Source organism: Nerophis ophidion, linkage group LG26 (assembly GCF_033978795.1).
Source record: "Nerophis ophidion isolate RoL-2023_Sa linkage group LG26, RoL_Noph_v1.0, whole genome shotgun sequence".
Classification (NCBI taxonomy): Eukaryota; Metazoa; Chordata; class Actinopteri; order Syngnathiformes; family Syngnathidae; genus Nerophis; species Nerophis ophidion.
The window spans coordinates 1859687-1879280 of record NC_084636.1 but is presented as its reverse complement, the minus strand read 5'-3'; the positions used below and the strand labels follow the sequence as shown (position 1 = coordinate 1879280).

At 34.9% G+C, this 19594-nt stretch overlaps 1 protein-coding gene across 10 annotated transcripts in view; it reads right to left on the bottom strand.

The window, feature by feature from the left end:
• Positions 1-19594, bottom strand: part of eps15l1a (epidermal growth factor receptor pathway substrate 15-like 1a) — a 99170-nt gene that overhangs the window by 38093 nt on the left and 41483 nt on the right. For 6 of the 10 annotated variants that reach the window (XM_061888947.1, XM_061888948.1, XM_061888950.1 and 3 more), the window contains 6 exons: positions 8886-8958; positions 8649-8810; positions 8366-8563; positions 8128-8298; positions 7962-8067; positions 4818-4868 (listed from right to left, as the gene is read on the bottom strand). In XM_061888947.1, the coding sequence (XP_061744931.1) occupies positions 4818-4868; positions 7962-8067; positions 8128-8298; positions 8366-8563; positions 8649-8810; positions 8886-8958 (761 nt within the window). The remainder of the gene's footprint in view (positions 1-4817; positions 4869-7961; positions 8068-8127; positions 8299-8365; positions 8564-8648; positions 8811-8885; positions 8959-19594) is intronic. The other 4 variants (XM_061888949.1, XM_061888951.1, XM_061888953.1 and 1 more) reach the window with 1 other exon arrangement.

Genomic DNA, 19594 nt, shown 5'->3' with positions numbered 1-19594 from the left:
CACTATGTAAAGCGCTTTGAGTCACTTGAAAAAAGCGCTATATAAATATAATTCACTTCACTTCACATTTCAGAATGGACATTTCAGCCCAACCACACCTGTGCAATAATCACACTGTTTAATCAGCATCTAGACATGCTACACCATTGGTACAACATTGTAAAGGACAAACTGTAAAAATTGATTATGAATCTACTTGTTCATTTACTGTTAATTTTCTCATTTAACATGTTTTATCTACACTTCTGTTAAAATGTAATAATCACTTATTCTTCTCTTCTTTGGTACTTGACATTAGTGTAAAGTAGTGTGGTCCTCTGTGTTTTTAAAATGTTGATTTCTATTTATTGTTTTAATTGGTTTTACCCTTTAAAATCAGTTTTAATCATATTTATTTTCATATTGATTTTATATTTTTTCTAATAATTTTTTTCATTCAGTCATTGGTGGAGCCAAGGATAATATTTGAAAATTGTTTTTAATATTATTGTGCAGCACTTTGGAAACATTTCTTTTGTTTAAAATGTGCTACACAAATAAAGTTTATAGGATTGGCTTAGTGTTGGATGATACCACACATTTAGGTATGGATCCGATACCAAGTAGTTCCAGGATCATACTTTGGTCATGTTCAAAGTCCTCATGTGTCCAGGGACGTATTTACTGACTTTTCAAACATAATATGATTTTTTATAAACGTTTACACCAAAAAATATTGACGTAATCATAGTAGTATCGACTAGATACACTCCAGTACTTGGTATCATTACAGTGGATGTCAGGCCGGTGAGCTATTGTATCCTCCTACGCTGTGTAGTGAATCATGTTTAGGTATTCCTCGTCCTGCAGTGATAATGATACTTGTAAGAAGCTTACTTTATTTGTCACCATGGAGATGAGGATTAGTGATTTTGAAGTAGCTAAAACACTGTGGATGGACGTTAGCCGCTAGCTGGCCATGTCTTAAAGCAGCTTTTCCTGAGAGTGTTTTAACTTCACCTTTAGCTTGACTTTTTACACCAAAACGCGTCCATTCTCTCTTTTCTGTCTACACACTGTGTCTGCTTGTAAGTACTCTGTGTGTGTGCGCTGCCCAACATGCTCCTCTGCTCCTAAAACCAGCAATAGCACGATGACACGCCGTCATGCCTATAAAAAAAATCTAAATATGGCAAACCGGTACTTTTCAAACAGAGTATAGTACTGTTTTCAATTCATTAGTACCACAATACTATACTAGTACCGGTATACCCTGCAACCCTAGTTGTGGGAGCATGGTTTATTATTGCTCCATGGTTTCTCATTGTCCCATTGGGTTGAGTTTTTCCTTGCCCTGATGTGGGATCTGAGCCGAGGATGTGGTAACACTCATGATTTAGGGCTATAAAAGTAAACATTGATTGATTGATTGATTACTGATCAAGTGGCGGTCTCCACATCCATCCATCCATCCATCCATCCATTTTCTACCGCTTATTCCCTTTCGGGGTCGCGGGGGGCGCTGGCGCCTATCTCAGCTACAATCGGGCGGAAGGCAGGGTACACCCTGGACAAGTCGCCACCTCATCGCAGGGCCAACACAGATAGACAGACAACATTCACACTCACATTCACACACTAGGGCCAATTTAGTGTTGCCAATTAACCTATCCCCAGGTGCATGTCTTTGGAGGTGGGAGGGGCCTATCCCCAGGTGCATGTCTTTGGAGGTGGGAGGGGCCTATCCCCAGGTGCATGTCTTTGGAGGTGGGAGGGGCCTATCCCCAGGTGCATGTCTTTGGAGGTGGGAGGAAGCCGGAGTACCCGGAGGGAACCCACGCATTCACGGGGAGAACATGCAAACTCCACACAGAAAGATCCCGAGCCTGGATTTGAACCCAGGACTGCAGGAACTTCGTATTGTGAGGCAGACGCACTAACCCCTCTGCCACCGTGAAGCCCCGGTCTCCACATTGTTTCATTTAAGTCGTGTTTCGGGGATGAATGAGCGGTCCCGGAAATTATTTTCCCAAACAAATCTTCCCTTTCCTCACAATAACAGCATTTATTTAGATTTATGTCAATTTTCCTGATGTTTTGCGTTTAGCAGCAAATTTAGTTTTAATGGCCAATTCTGTGACTTTATTTGTTGAGTTTAGTGATTATTGATTAGGCACACTAGCGCTGTGTCAAATACAGACTTCTAGTCGACGTCTTTTTTGTTGACTTCTATGCTGACTCATCTGTTTTCCTGATACAAACTCAGGAATTTGCATCCACCTACATCAGGGGTGTCCAAAGTGCAACCCGGGGGCCATTTTTTAACGGCCCCACGGCACATTTTAAAAATACGATTGAAACATTTTTAAAACGTAAAAAGTGATATAAAGGAGCAAAGGGGTGAACTGTAACAAGAAAATGTTGCAATGTTGACTCTAATAACACAAAGCTGCCATGCAGGCTGTTTCTTTCTTTAAAAAATAATAATGAATCAAAATCAAAGTCATTATGAATTATTGACATATTCAAGGCTCCATTTACGTCACGTTAAATTTTCCACTTTGAGATATTTTTTGATGAAAATGTTGCATATTATGTGTTTGCCATATAAAAAACTAAGCTATTTTTTTAAAGAAGGGCCTAAAATGAACAAAGAAAAAACACAAACAACAATAAAAGTTGATCTCGAGATTATTGTGTTAAAAGTAAGCAGTAAAAAACATGTATAATTTATTTTCTAACACTTTAATGAGTAGGACCCTTTTGGATCCCCAATCATTTTAGTGTCATTGCTCAAAAAATAATAATGAATTAAAATCAATGGTGTTATGAGTTATTGACCTTTTTAATGCTCCAATTATTATATCATCTCAAATATTCCATCCATCCATCCATTTTCTACCGCTTATTCCCTTTGGGGTTGCATGGGGGCGCTGGCGCCTATCTCAGCTAAAATCGGGAGGAAGGCAGGGTACACCCTGGACAAGTCGCCACCTCATCGCAGCTTAAATATTCCACTTAAAAAAATTATTGGGTGAAAATATTGCATATTTCGTGATTTTTCCATAAAAAAGTTTTTTTTTTGACAAAAAGAGCATACAACTTAAATCTTTAGAATCATTATATTGACAGATAGACCTAATGTTGATCTGGAGATTTAAAACTTGAATAATAATAAAAAAATAATACTGAATAATGACACATTTTTAATATTTTTTGGACCAAAACCCTTTGGGGTCCCTGAGATCAAATCTGAGTGAAGGCCGAAATGTATATTTTTTATACATATATTGTATTGGTTTTTTCAATAAAAAATATCAAAATGGCCCCAGCTTGCTTTGATTTTTAAGTGTGCGGCCCTCAGTGGACAAAGTTTGGACACCCCTGACCTACATCGTTTGTTTTTTTTAAATTGTAATAATTGGCCCGATACATTTCATCCATTCCACCCTTTTCCATACGTTGGAAAAGGGTGGAGTGCCATCTCCGGGTTGGGGAGGAGACCCTGCCCCGAGTGGAAGAGTTCAAGTACCTCAGAGTCTTGTTCACGAGTGAGGGAAGAGTGGATCGTGAGATCGACAGGCGGATCGGTGCGGCGTCTTCAGTAATGCGGACGCTGTATCGATCGGTTGCGGTGAAGAAGGAGCTGAGCCGGAAGGCAAAGCTCTCAATTTACCGGTCGATCTACGTTCCCATCCTCACCTATGGTCATGAGCTTTGGGTTATGACCGAAAGGATAAGATCACGGGTACAAGCGGCCCAAATGAGTTTCTCCCTTAGAGATAGGGTGAGAAAACCATCCATAAATTTTACAGTAAAAAAAACAAGTAGTTAATCGCCAAAATTTTACAGTAAACTGAGCAATGGTAGCGTTTTTTCTATTAACAGTAATGCATTATAAAAAAATGTGTAGATTTCACGGTTAAAAAAAAGCAGTTCAGCACTAGAATTTGTATTTAAAAATAACAGTGGCAGCGGGTTTTCCATTTACAGTAATACACCGTAAAAACCTCCATAGATTTTACGGTAAAGAACTCAGTTATCATAATTTTATTATAGCGTGTTTTTCCATTTACAGTAATGCAATTGAAACACAACCGTAGATTTTACTGTTAAAAAAAAAGTTAATCGCTATAATTTTACTGTAAATTAGATTTTACGGTAAAAAAAGAGCTAATTGCTTGAATTTTACTGTACTTAAAAATAAAATAAAAACAGCAGTTTATCGCAAAAACTGTTACAATAAAAATAGCAAAAAAAAAAAAAAAAAGAGATAGGGTGAGAAGCTCTGTCATCCGGGAGGAACTCAAATTAAAGCCGCTGCTCCTCCACATGGAGAGGAGCCAGATGAGGTGGTTCGGGCATCTGGTCAGGATGCCACCTGAATGCCTCCCTAGGGAGGTGTTTAGGGCACGTCCGACCGGTGAATTGATGAAGGTGGACCCCGACTTAAACAAGTTGAAAAACTTATTGGGGTGTTACCATTTGGTGGTCAATTGTACGGAATATGTACTGTACTGTGCAATCTACTAATAAAAGTATCAATCAATCAATAGGAGGCCACGGGGAAGACCCAGGACACGTTGGGAAGACTATGTCTCCCGGCTGGACTGAGAACGCCTCGGGATCCCCCGGGAAGAGCTGGACCAAGTGGCTGGGGAGAGGGAAGTCTGGGCTTCCCTGCTTAGGCTGCTGCCCCCGCCACCCGACCTCAGATAAGAGAAGGAAGATGGATGGATGAAATATTTTTATGAATGTGGGGAGACGAAATTGAAATGTGATTTAATGGTGCAGTCCCGCAAGGTGGTAAGACCCAGAAGGCCTAGCTGAGTGAGTACCTGCAGGCGCTGCTGGCGGCTTTGCAAAGGGGTCATTTTGGAAAGGGTCACCTGGAGAAGGAGTCAAGCAGAGGAGGAAGACACAAAAGAAAGAAGTGAAGCTAACAACCACAATGCAAAAAGGGAAATCTAAGTAAGACCAAATATCGGAAATAAGGCTGATATTTGCTTATTTTCTGTCTGATAAGATCATTTTCTTTACTTGTTTTAAGTGTTTTGCTCCTAAATAATCTCAGTAAGATATTACAGCTTGTTGCTGAGATGTGATGAGATATATTAAGTAAAACATGCTTGAAACTAGAATATCAAGTGTTGCAAAGCTGTGTCATCAACACTCACGGGTAGAAAACTACTTTTTTCAAGTACTGTATTTTTCAGATTATAAATTGCAGTTTTTTTCATAGTTTGGCCAGAGCTGCGACTTATGTGTGAAATATTAACACATTACCGTAAACTATCAAATAATATGATTTATCTCATTCACGTAAGAGACTAGGCGTATATCAGCAAACGTCTCACACGCACGCACGCACGCACGCACGCACGCACGCACGCACGCACGCACGCACGCACGCACGCACGCACGCACGCACGCACGCACGCACGCACGCACGCACGCACGCACGCACACACACACACACACACACACACACACACACACACACACACACACACACACACACACACACACACACACACACACATCAACCTATAACAATTAGGCGGGGGTGGGTCATGGCAGAAGTGCATTGTGAAAAAAAAGGAAAATTGATCATTTCCACATTGGCGGTAAAACTGAAAACAAAAATGGCGTTGAAAAGGAAATGGTATCCTGCAGGTTACAAGCTAGAAGTAGTGAAATATGCAGCAGAAAACGGCAATCGAGCAGCAGAAAGAAAGTTTGGAGTTAGCCAGAAGTTTGTAATGGAGCTGGCGAAAAGTGCAGGCTACTCTTACTGATATGAAGAAAAGTAAAAAAGTTAATCACGGGCTAAAAGCTAGCTGGCCACAGTTTGGTAAACATATTGCATGTTCTATATGTTATAGTTATTATAGTTTGATATTAATAAGTTATCAATAAATGATAAGAAAACTAAATGTATGGTGTTTAGTGGTGCAAGAACAAATGAAGCACAATTAAAATGAAATCTAGTGGAAATTGAGTACATGCAACTAAATTAATTCATAAATTATGTTGGAAAGCGCATAATGAATATAAAGAGGGAAAAACATCCAAATCCATTGCTATTCTGTATAAAGTAAGACACATGCTGAATGAGAAATGCCTGCATATGTTATATTATTCTTTTATTTTTACATATTTAACATATTATGTTGAAGTTTAGGGAAATGTTTATAAAACAAACATAGAGGCAATAATTCAACTTCAAAAAAGGGTGATTAGAATAATAGACAAAGCGAGCTACTATGAAAGATACCAATCCATTATTTATGAGTTCTAATGTGTTCTAATGTTCAGATATTGTGTTTTTAAAAGCAATGGACATGATGTTTGGAGTAAAGAACAACAGCCTTCCCAGCTTGTATTCTTAGCTTATTTACATTAAGAGGAGAAAAATATAATTTACGGGGGATATTGATTATTGAAATAAGTAAAGTAAGAAGGAATATAAAATACAAATGTATTTCAGTTTTAGGAGTTAAATGGTGGCAGAAGCTCAGTGATGAGTTGGAGACGTGTACTTCTTTGTTACGCGTTAAAAAAACCTTGAGAGGTGAAATAATTGAAAATTATAAACATCCCATTGATTTATTGAACGTTGATGTTCCAGGCAATCTAATTTTCAGTGAGGGTATAGAATAGGCAAATATAAGCTTTGGCTTCAGCATATTCCTTTTTCCGTCATTCTTTTTGTGTGTAAATGTGTATGATTGTTAAATATGTATCATCTGTACACAAAATGCTTGATGGTTGGTTCATTCATTCATTCGTTCATCATTTGAATGACTCTTACCATAATATGTTAGGTTGCTTATTTATGCCTCATATAACCTACACTTATTCAGCCTGTTCTTCACTATTCTTTATTTATTTTAAATTGCCTTTCAAATGTCTATTCTTGCTGTTGGATTTTATCAAATAAATTTCCTCCAAAAATGCGACTTATACTCCAGTGCGACTTATATATAGGGACGGCGTGGCGCAGTGGAAGAGTGGCCGTGCGCAACCCGAGGGTCACTGGTTCAAATCCCACCTAGAACCAACCTCGTCACGTCCGTTGTGTCCTGAGCAAGACACTTCACCCTTGCTCCTGATGGGTGCTAGTTGGCGCCTTGCATGGCAGCTCCCTCCATCAGTGTGTGAATGTGTGTGTGAATGTGGAAGTAGTGTCAAAGCGCTTTGAGTACCTTGAAGGTAGAAAAGCGCTATACAAGTACAACCCATTTATTTATCATTTATATACCGTATTTTTCGGACTATAAGTCGCAGTTTTTTTCATAGTTTGGCCGGGTGTGTGACTTATACTCAGGAGACTTATGTGTGAAATTATTAACACATTACTGTAAATATCAAATCATATTATTTATCTCATTCACGTAAGAGACTAGACGTATAAGATTTCATGGGATTTATGGATTAGGAGTGAGAGATAGTTTGGTAAAGGTATAGCATGTTCTATATGTTATAGTTATTTGAATGACTCTTACCATAATATGTTAGGTTAACATAGCAGTTGCTTATTTATGCCTCATATAACCTACACTTATTCAGCATGTTCTTCACTATTCTTTATTTAGTTTAAATTGCCTTTCAAATGTCTATTCTTGCTGTCGGGTTTTATCAAATAAATTTCCCCCCAAAAAATGCGACTTATACTCCGGAACGACTTATGCTCCAAAAATTACAGTACTCATATAGTGGTACAGTTATTAGTGAGAATGTACTTATTTTAAGGTATTTTTGGGTTCATTGAAGTTAGCTCATTTGACTTGTTTTGGAAAAGCCAACATTTCTTGTTCTATTGGCAAATCATTTTGCTATCTTCAAATAAAATACCCCCCATTTTTGTATTTTTTTTCCTTGTTTTTGAACCCTGACTTTTTGCAGTGCATGCTCTGCTAAAAGAGAGGTCAGTGGGGAGAGGAGAGGAGGAGGAGAAGAAGAGGTGGAGGCTGGGGAACCTTTGAAAGGGTCGGCCCTGAAAGGGTCCTCGGAGTGGAAGGGGTCGGTGTGAAGTTCTTGAGGCTGGTTGTTGAAGACTGAGGGCTTGACTTTGAATGGATCCTCCTGCGTGAGGAAGCAAAGACGTCATGTTGACATTGAAGAACCCGGGCGGTGATCCCCTACCTGGGAAGACGTGCTGAAGGCTCCGTTTTCTCTATCGCTGAACCCCTCGCTCATGTCGGCCAGGTTGGTCATGCTGCCGCCGTGGGTCCCGTTCAGGGTGCTGTTGTACTGTTCGATGCTTTTGGAGACTTCCTGTTGGCTGTCCTGGATTTGGGACAACTTACTGCGTGCCTGAGGATCACAGGAGCACAGGTGGTTCGGGTGTTGTCCTGGCGCGATGGCGCCCCCTGCTGCCAACCTGGTTGATCTCGTCCTGCGTAGCCTTCAGGGACTTGATGATGGTCTCCAGTTGGATCTTGCCCGCCGCCAGACTCTGCTCCAGCTGGTCCTCCTCCTGTTGCAGCCGGCCCAGGTCGGCCTTGGCCCGGCTCAGCTCCTCCTCCTGGTTCTGCAGGTCCGACTCCTGAGAGTGGATCTGACTCTGGAGTGTTGAGATCTGGAGGACATGAAGAAAAGAAACTCCTAACCTCCGTCGGAGCTCGTGTGGAGACTTCTCCACGAGGTCCATGTTCCTTTCCTACCATCTGAGACTCCTCCTGACATTTCATCTGGACTTCATTCAGCATGTCCTCCAGTTTGTGTTTCTGCTGGTCCATCTCCTCCAGGCGGTCCTGGGCGTCCTGTTTCTGCGCCTCCAGCTCCTGCAGACACGCCGTCTCTCGGTCCAGCTCGTTCTGCATGTCCTGGACAGCCGGGAGGAAAACTAAGTCATGCTGACGACATCGTAGGAGGAGGAAAAAAGCGGGGAGGACACTGACCTGCACCTCAGCACTCTTATGCCTGATGGACTCTTCTGCCTCCCTGATGTCCTGCTCCAGAGTGTACTTCTCCCTGACACACACACACACACACAAGTGTTGTTGTGTGGGCTCCTTCCTTTGTTAACATGAAAGACACTGGACTGAAATTAAAAAAGAAAATGATCACTAAATTCAAACAAGGTGAAATATGAAGCACAGAACATGACGTCAGAAATCCACAGCTCTTCCGCCCCTCTACCACGCATCTCAAATATAACATGGGATTAAATCATCTTTTGTTATTGTCAAATATAACATGGGATTAAATCATCTTTTGTTATTGTCAAATATAACATGGGATTAAATCATCTTTTGTTATTGTCAAATATAACATGGGATTAAATCATCTTTTGTTATTGTCAAATATAACATGGGATTAAATCATGTTTTGTTATTGTCAAATATAACATGGGATTTAATCATCTTTTGTTATTGTCAAATATAACATGGGATTAAATCATCTTTTGTTATTGTCAAATATAACATGGGATTAAATCATCTTTTGTTATTGTCAAATATAACATGGGATTAAATCATTTTTTGTTATTGTCAAATATAACATGGGATTAAATGATCTTTTGTTATTGTCAAATATAACATGGGATTTAATCATCTTTTGTTATTGTCAAATATAACATGGGATTAAATCATCTTTTGTTATTGTCAAATATAACATGGGAATAAATCATCTTTTGTTATTGTCAAATATAACATGGGATTAAATCATGTTTTGTTATTGTCAAATATAACATGGGATTAAATCATCTTTTGTTATTGTCAAATATAACATGGGATTAAATCATCTTTTGTTATTGTCAAATATAACATGGGATTAAATCATCTTTTGTTATTGTCAAATATAACATGGGATTAAATCATCTTTTGTTATTGTCAAATATAACATGGGATTTAATCAGCTTTTGTTATTGTCAAATATAACATGGTATTAAATCATCTTTTGTTATTGTCAAATATAACATGGGAATAAATCATCTTTTGTTATTGTCAAATATAACATGGGATTAAATCATGTTTTGTTATTGTCAAATATAACATGGGATTTAATCATCTTTTGTTATTGTCAAATATAACATGGGATTTAATCATCTTTTGTTATTGTCAAATATAACATGGGATTTAATCATCTTTTGTTATTGTCAAATATAACATGGGATTAAATCATGTTTTGTCATTGTCAAATATAACATGGGATTTAATCATCTTTTGTTATTGTCAAATATAACATGGGATTAAATCATCTTTTGTTATTGTCAAATATAACATGGGATTAAATCATCTTTTGTTATTGTCAAATATAACATGGGATTAAATCATTTTTTGTTATTGTCAAATATAACATGGGATTTAATCATCTTTTGTTATTGTCAAATATAACATGGGATTAAATCATCTTTTGTTATTGTCAAATATAACATGGGATTAAATCATTTTTTGTTATTGTCAAATATAACATGGGATTAAATCATCTTTTGTTATTGTCAAATATAACATGGGATTAAATCATATTTTGTTATTGTCAAATATAACGTGGGATTAAATCATTTTTTGTTATTGTCAAACATGGGATTAAATCATTTTTTGTTATTGTCAAATATAACATGGGATTAAATCATCTTTTGTTATTGTCAAATATAACATGGGATTTAATCATCTTTTGTTATTGTCAAATATAACATGGGATTAAATCATCTTTTGTTATTGTCAAATATAACATGGGATTTAATCATCTTTTGTAATTGTCAAATATAACATGGGATTAAATCATCTTTTGTTATTGTCAAATATAACATGGGATTAAATCATCTTTTGTTATTGTCAAATATAACATGGGATTAAATCATCTTTTGTTATTGTCAAATATAACATGGGATTAAATCATCTTTTGTTATTGTCAAATATAACATGGGATTAAATCATCTTTTGTTATTGTCAAATATAACATGGGATTAAATCATCTTTTGTTATTGTCAAATATAACATGGGATTAAATCATCTTTTGTTATTGTCAAATATAACATGGGATTAAATCATCTTTTGTTATTGTCAAATATAACATGGGATTAAATCATCTTTTGTAATTGTCAAATATAACATGGGATTAAATCATCTTTTGTTATTGTCAAATATAACATGGGATTTAATCATCTTTTGTTATTGTCAAATACAACATGGGATTAAATCATCTTTTGTTATTGTCAAATATAACATGGGATTAAATCATCTTTTGTTATTGTCAAATATAACATGGGATTAAATCATCTTTTGTTATTGTCAAATATAACATGGGATTTAATCATCTTTTGTTATTGTCAAATATAACATGGGATTAAATCATCTTTTGTTATTGTCAAATATAACATGGGATTAAATCATCTTTTGTTATTGTCAAATATAACATGGGATTTAATCATCTTTTGTTATTGTCAAATATAACATGGGATTAAATCATCTTTTGTTATTGTCAAATATAACATGGGATTAAATCATCTTTTGTTATTGTCAAATATAACATGGGATTAAATCATCTTTTGTTATTGTCAAATATAACATGGGATTAAATCATTTTTTGTTATTGTCAAATATAACATGGGATTAAATCATCTTTTGTTATTGTCAAATATAACATGGGATTAAATCATCTTTTGTTATTGTCAAATATAACATGGGATTAAATCATCTTTTGTTATTGTCAAATATAACATGGGATTAAATCCTCTTTTGTTATTGTCAAATATAACATGGGATTATATCATCTTTTGTTATTGTCAAATATAACGTGGGATTAAATCATATTTTGTTATTGTCAAATATAACATGGGATTAAATCATTTTTTGTTATTGTCAAATATAACATGGGATTAAATCATCTTTTGTTATTGTCAAATATAACATGGGATTTAATCATCTTTTGTTATTGTCAAATACAACATGGGATTAAATCATCTTTTGTTATTGTCAAATATAACATGGGATTAAATCATCTTTTGTTATTGTCAAATATAACATGGGATTAAATCATCTTTTGTTATTGTCAAATATAACATGGGATTAAATCATCTTTTTTTATTGTCAAATATAACATGGGATTAAATCATCTTTTGTTATTGTCAAATATAACATGGGATTTAATCATCTTTTGTAATTGTCAAATATAACATGGGATTTAATCATCTTTTGTTATTGTCAAATATAACAAGGGAATAAATCATCTTTTGTTATTGTCATTGTAATTGTCAAATATAACATGGGATTAAATCATCTTTTGTTATTGTCAAATATAACAAGGGAATAAATCATCTTTTGTTATTGTCATTGTAATTGTCAAATATAACACGGGATTAAATCATATTTTGTTATTGTCAAATATAACATGGGATTTAATCATCTTTTGTTATTGTCAAATATAACATGGGATTAAATCATCTTTTGTTATTGTCAAATATAACATGGGATTTAATCATCTTTTGTTATTGTCAAATATAACATGGGATTAAATCATCTTTTGTTATTGTCAAATATAACATGGGATTAAATCATCTTTTGTTATTGTCAAATATAACAAGGGAATAAATCATCTTTTGTTATTGTCATTGTTATTGTCAAATATAACATGGGATTAAATCCTCTTTTGTTATTGTCAAATATAACATGGGATTAAATCATCTTTTGTTATTGTCAAATATAACATGGGATTAAATCATCTTTTGTTATTGTCAAATATAACATGGGATTAAATCATCTTTTGTTATTGTCAAATATAACATGGGATTAAATCATCTTTTGTTATTGTCAAATATAACATGGGATTAAATCATCTTTTGTTATTGTCAAATATAACATGGGATTAAATCATCTTTTGTTATTGTCAAATATAACATGGGATTAAATCATCTTTTGTTATTGTCAAATATAACATGGGATTAAATCATCTTTTGTTATTGTCAAATATAACATGGGATTAAATCATCTTTTGTTATTGTCAAATATAACATGGGATTAAATCATCTTTTGTTATTGTCAAATATAACATGGGATTAAATCATCTTTTGTTATTGTCAAATATAACATGGGATTAAATCATCTTTTGTTATTGTCAAATATAACATGGGATTAAATCATCTTTTGTTATTGTCAAATATAACATGGGATTAAATCATCTTTTGTTATTGTCAAATATAACATGGGATCAAATCATCTTTTGTTATTGTCAAATATAACATGGGATTAAATCATCTTTTGTTATTGTCAAATATAACATGGGATTAAATCATCTTTTGTTATTGTCAAATATAACATGGGATTAAATCATCTTTTGTAATTGTCAAATATAACATGGGATTTAATCATCTTTTGTTATTGTCAAATATAACATGGGATTAAATAATCTTTTGTTATTATCAAATATAACATGTGAATAAATCATCTTTTGTTATTGTCAAATATAACGTTGTTATTGTAAAATATAACGGGATTAAATCATCTTTTGTTATTGTCAAATATAACATGGGATTAAATCATCTTTTGTTATTGTCAAATATAACATGGGGTTAAATCATCTTTTGTTATTGTCAAATATAACATGGGATTAAATCATCTTTTGTTATTGTCAAATATAACATGGGATTAAATCATCTTTTGTTATTGTCAAATATAACATGGGATTAAATCGTCTTTTGTTATTATCAAATATAACATGTGAATAAATCATCTTTTGTTATTGTCAAATATAACGTTGTTATTGTAAAATATAACGGGATTAAATCATCTTTTGTTATTGTCAAATATAACATGGGATTAAATCATCTTTTGTTATTGTCAAATATAACATGGGGTTAAATCATCTTTTGTTATTGTCAAATATAACATGGGATTAAATCATCTTTTGTTATTGTCAAATATAACATGGGATTAAATCATCTTTTGTTATTGTCAAATATAACATGGGATTAAATCGTCTTTTGTTATTATCAAATATAACATGTGAATAAATCATCTTTTGTTATTGTCAAATATAACGTTGTTATTGTAAAATATAACGGGATTAAATCATCTTTTGTTATTGTCAAATATAACATGGGATTAAATCATCTTTTGTTATTGTCAAATATAACATGTGAATAAATCATCTTTTGTTATTGTCAAATATAACGTTGTTATTGTAAAATATAACGGGATTAAATCATATTTTGTTATTGTCAAATATAACATGGGATTAAATCATCTTTTGTTATTGTCAAATATAACATGGGGTTAAATCATCTTTTGTTATTGTCAAATATAACATGGGATTAAATCATCTTTTGTTATTGTCAAATATAACATGGGATTAAATCATCTTTTGTTATTGTCAAATATAACAAGGGAATAAATCATTTTTTGTTATTGTCGAATATAACATGGAAAAAACATCCTTTGTTATTATCATTGTAATTGTCAAATATAACATGGGAATAAATCATGTTTTGTTATTGTAAAATATAACATGGGGAAAAAACATATTTTGTTATTATCATTGTAATTGTCAAATATAACATGGGAATAAATCATGTTTTGTTATTGTCGAATATAACATGGAAAAAAATATATTTTGTTATTGTCATTGTAATTGTCAAATATAACATGGGAATAAATCATCTTTTGCTATTGTCAAATATAACATGGGAATAAATAATTTTTTGTTATTGTCAAATACAACATGGGAATATATCATATTTTGTTATTGTCATTGTAATTGTCAAATATAACATGGGATTAAATAATCTTTTGTTATTGTCAAATATAACATGGGATTAAATAATCTTTTGTTATTGTCAAATATAACATGGGATTAAATCATATTTTGTTATTATCAGATATAACATGTGAATAAATCATCTTTTGTTATTGTCAAATGTAACATTGTTATTGTAAAATATAACATGGGATTAAATCATCTTTTGTTATTGTCAAATATAACATGGGATTAAATCATCTTTTGTTATTGTCAAATATAACAAGGGAATAAATTATTTTTTGTTATTGTCGAATATAACATGGAAAAAAACATATTTTGTTATTATTGTAATTGTCGAATATAACATGGGAATAAATCATGTTTTGTTATTGTAAAATATAACATGGGAAAAAAACATCTTTTGTTATTGTCATTGTAATTGTCAAATATAACATGGGAATAAATCATGTTTTGTTATTGTCGAATATAACATGGAAAAAAATATCTTTTGTTATTGTCATTGTAATTGTCAAATATAACATGGGACTAAATCCTCTTTTGTTATTGTCGAATATAACATGGGAATAAATCATTTTTTGTTATTGTAAAATATAACATGGGAAAAAAACATCTTTTGTTATTGTCATTGTAATTGTCAAATATAACATGGGAATAAATCATGTTTTGTTATTGTCGAATATAACATGGAAAAAAATATCTTTTGTTATTGTCATTGTAATTGTCAAATATAACATGGGACTAAATCCTCTTTTGTTATTGTCGAATATAACATGGGATTAAATCATCTTTTGTTATTGTCATTGTCAAATATATCTATACATCTATATATTTATTTATATATATATTATTTTTTTATATTTTCTCAAATAAGAAAAAAAAACACTTTTTTCATGTTTTCACTATGGGAAGAAAAGGGAATTTATTTAATATTTGAATAAGACAGTAACATAATAAAATGGGGACAAATTGAAGCGCTGTGAATACTTACTGGATGCATGCTGTCCATATGTTACCTGTTTATCTGTCAATGCCTTGTTTCGCCCATTCACATGGCACACAATTGCACGTTTCAGTAAATAAAACGTGTGTGGTCTTGTATTTCTAGCCTTCTTGAGACACAAAGAAGGAAAATGATCTTCCATATGAGGAGGTGTGAACAAGTGATGACATGAATAATGGTCCCAATGACATTGCATCTAATAGACTATGTCTCATGTGCACCCCTGCTGGTCAAAATGAGGGTGGTCCCAAAAAGGAGGGATTTTTCAAATGGATTGTGGGTCGCTTTTAAAAGTGCTCCCCCTCTGGTCAACATATGAAATAACAAGTGTGCGTAAAAGTTTGAAGTGCTCCCCCTCCGGTCAACATCTGACATAACAAGTGTGTGAAAGACATTATAACCCCTCCCCCCTCGGCCAAAATTAATAAAAAAAGAAAAAAACATACTTTCTGGACCGTAGGGCGCACCGGATTAAAAGGCAGACTGCCGATGAGCGGGTCTAGTCAGGTCTATTTTCAGACAAAAGGCGCACCGGATTATAAGGCACATTAAAAGGGTCTTTTTTTTCTAAAAGTAAAAGACTTCCTTGTGGTCTACATAACATGTAATGGTGGTTTTTTCTAAAAGTAAAAGACTTCCTTGTGGTCCACATAACATGTAAAGGTGGTTCTTTGCTCAAAATGTTGCATAGATGATGTTTTACACATCATCATCAAGCCGCCTTCTGACAGACAAATTTTAGGGACTTATGCAGATCCCAAATACAGATCAGCAGGTACCAAAATGTAAGGAAAGTTGCTTTTGCATAATATTGCGAAACAAAACCGCAAATAATATGTCTTACCTTATAAACACAGCATAATAATAATACTCCTAAGCTGAAGCACAGTACAATCCATCAAGAGGCGTGGCTTCATAGCTTACCAAAGTCCATCCATCCATCAATTTCCTAGCGCTTGTCCCTTTTAGGGTTCCGGGAGGTGCTGGAGCCTATCTCAGCTGCATTGGGGCGGAAGGCGGGGTACACCCGGACAAGTCGCCACCTCATCGCAGGGCCCTTACCAAAGTCGTACTAAAACATTTTGATAGATTTTTGAGCGCCGTGTTTAATGTCCTATATTTTCAATGTAACATAAAATGTGTTTTTTTTTCTACTTGAGTCGTATTGCAGTCTACACGTATCTCTTATGTGTGACTGCCATCATATTGTAGTCTACACGTATCCCTTATGTGTGACTGCCATCATATTGCAGTCTACACGTATCTCTTATGTGTGACTGCCATCATATTGCAGTCTACATGTATCTCTTATGTGTGACTGCCATCATATTGCAGTCTACACGTATCTCTTATGTGTGACTGCCATCATATTGCAGTCTACACGTATCTGTTATGTGTGACTGCCATCATATTGCAGTCTACATGTATCTCTTATGTGTGACTGCCATCATATTGCAGTCTACACATATCTCTTATGTGTGACTGCCATCATATTGCAGTCTACATGTATCTCTTATGTGAGACTGCCATTATATTGCAGTCTACATGTATCTCTTTTGTGTGACTGCCATCATATTGCAGTCTACATGTATCTCTTATGTGTGACTGCCATCATATTGCAGTCTACATGTATCTCTTATGTGTGACTGCCATCATATTGCAGTCTACACGTATCTGTTATGTGTGACTGCCATCATATTGCAGTCTACATGTATCTCTTATGTGTGACTGCCATCATATTGCAGTCTACATGTATCTCTTATGTGTGACTGCCATCATATTGCAGTCTACACGTATCTGTTATGTGTGACTGCCATCATATTGCAGTCTACATGTATCTCTTATGTGTGACTGCCATCATATTGCAGTCTACATGTATCTCTTATGTGTGACTGCCATCATATTGCAGTCTACACATATCTCTTATGTGTGACTGCCATCATATTGCAGTCTACATGTATCTCTTATGTGAGACTGCCATTATATTGCAGTCTACATGTATCTCTTTTGTGTGACTGCCATCATATTGCAGTCTACATGTATCTCTTATGTGTGACTGCCATCATATTGCAGTCTACACGTATCTCTTATGTGTGACTGCCATCATATTGCAGTCTACACGTATCTGTTATGTGTGACTGCCATCATATTGCAGTCTACACGTATCTCTTATGTGTGACTGCCATCATATTGCAGTCTACACGTATCTCTTATGTGTGACTGCCATCATATTGCAGTCTACACGTATCTCTTATGTGTGACTGCCATCATATTGCAGTCTACACATATCTCTTATGTGTGACTGCCATCATATTGCAGTGTACATGTATCTCTTATGTGTGACTGCCATCATATTGCAGTCTACACATATCTCTTATGTGTGACTGCCATCTACTGGTCACACTTTTTTATCATTTCACCATGTACCAAATAAAATAGCTTCAAGGTCGGTAAGCACAACCAACGGATTTCCGAACACCGTCAAGTTTTGAGTAAATAAAAGGATTTTAAGTGCGCCTTATAGTCCGAAAAATACGGTATGTATGTAGAGACATACTGTAATAACGAAGTATATATTGACGATTAAAAAACAATTACAAACAAAAAAATAATTAAAACAATTATATTTGCATAGTATGTATGTATTACTAATGTTGTAAATACAAATCTTTATATACAAACCCCGTTTCCATATGAGTTGGGAAATGGTGTTAGATGTAAATATAAACAGAATACAATGATTTGCAAATCCTTTTCAAGCCATATTCAGTTGAATATGCTACAAAGACAACATATTTCATGTTCAAACTCATAAACTTTATTTTTTGGGGGCAAATAATCATTAACTTTAGAATTTGATGCCAGCAACACGTGACAAAGAAGTTGGGAAAGGTGGCAATAAATACTGATAAAGTTGAGGAATGCTCATCAAACACTTATTTGGAACATCCCACAGGTGTGCAGGCTAATTGGGAACAGGTGGGTGCCATGATTGGCTATAAAAACAGCTTCCCAAAAAATGCTCAGTCTTTCACAAGAAAGGATGGGGCGAGGTACACCCCTTTGTCCACAACTGCGTGAGCAAATAGTCAAACAGTTTAAGAACAACCTTTCTCAAAGTGACATTGCAAGAAATTTAGGGATTTCAACTTCTACGCTCCATAATATCATCAAAAGGTTCAGAGAATCTGGAGAAATCACTCCACGTAAGCGGCATGGCCGGAAACCAACATTGAATGACCGTGACCTTCCATCCCTCAAAAACCGACATCAATCTCTAAAGGATATCACCACATGGGCTCACGAACACTTCAGAAAACCACTGTCACTAAATACAGTTTGTCGCTACATCTGTAAGTGCAAGTTAAAGCTCTACTATGCAAAGCGAAAGCAATTTATCAACAACATCCAGAAAGGCCGCCGGCTTCTCTGGGCCCGAGATCATCTAAGATGGACTGATGCAAAGTGGAAAAGTGTTCTGTGGTCTGACGAGTCCACATTTCAAATTGCTTTTGGAAATATTCAACATCGTGTCATCCGGACCAAAGAGGAAGCGAACCATCCAGACTGTTATAGGCGCAAAGTGTAAAAGCCAGTATGTGTGATGGTATGGGGGTGCATTAGTGCCCAAGGCATGGGTAACTTACACATCTGTGAAGGCACCATTAATGCTGAAAGTTACATACAGCTTTTGTAACAACATATGCTGCCATCTAAGCGCCGTCTTTTTCATGGACGCCCCTGCTTATTTCAGCAAGACAATGCCAAGCCACATTCAGCACGTGTTACAACAGCGTGGCTTGGTAAAAAAAGAGTGCGGGTACTTTCCTGGCCCGCCTGAAGTCCAGACCTGTCTCCCATGGAAAATGTGTGGCGCATTATGAAGCGTAAAATACGACAGCGGAGACCCCG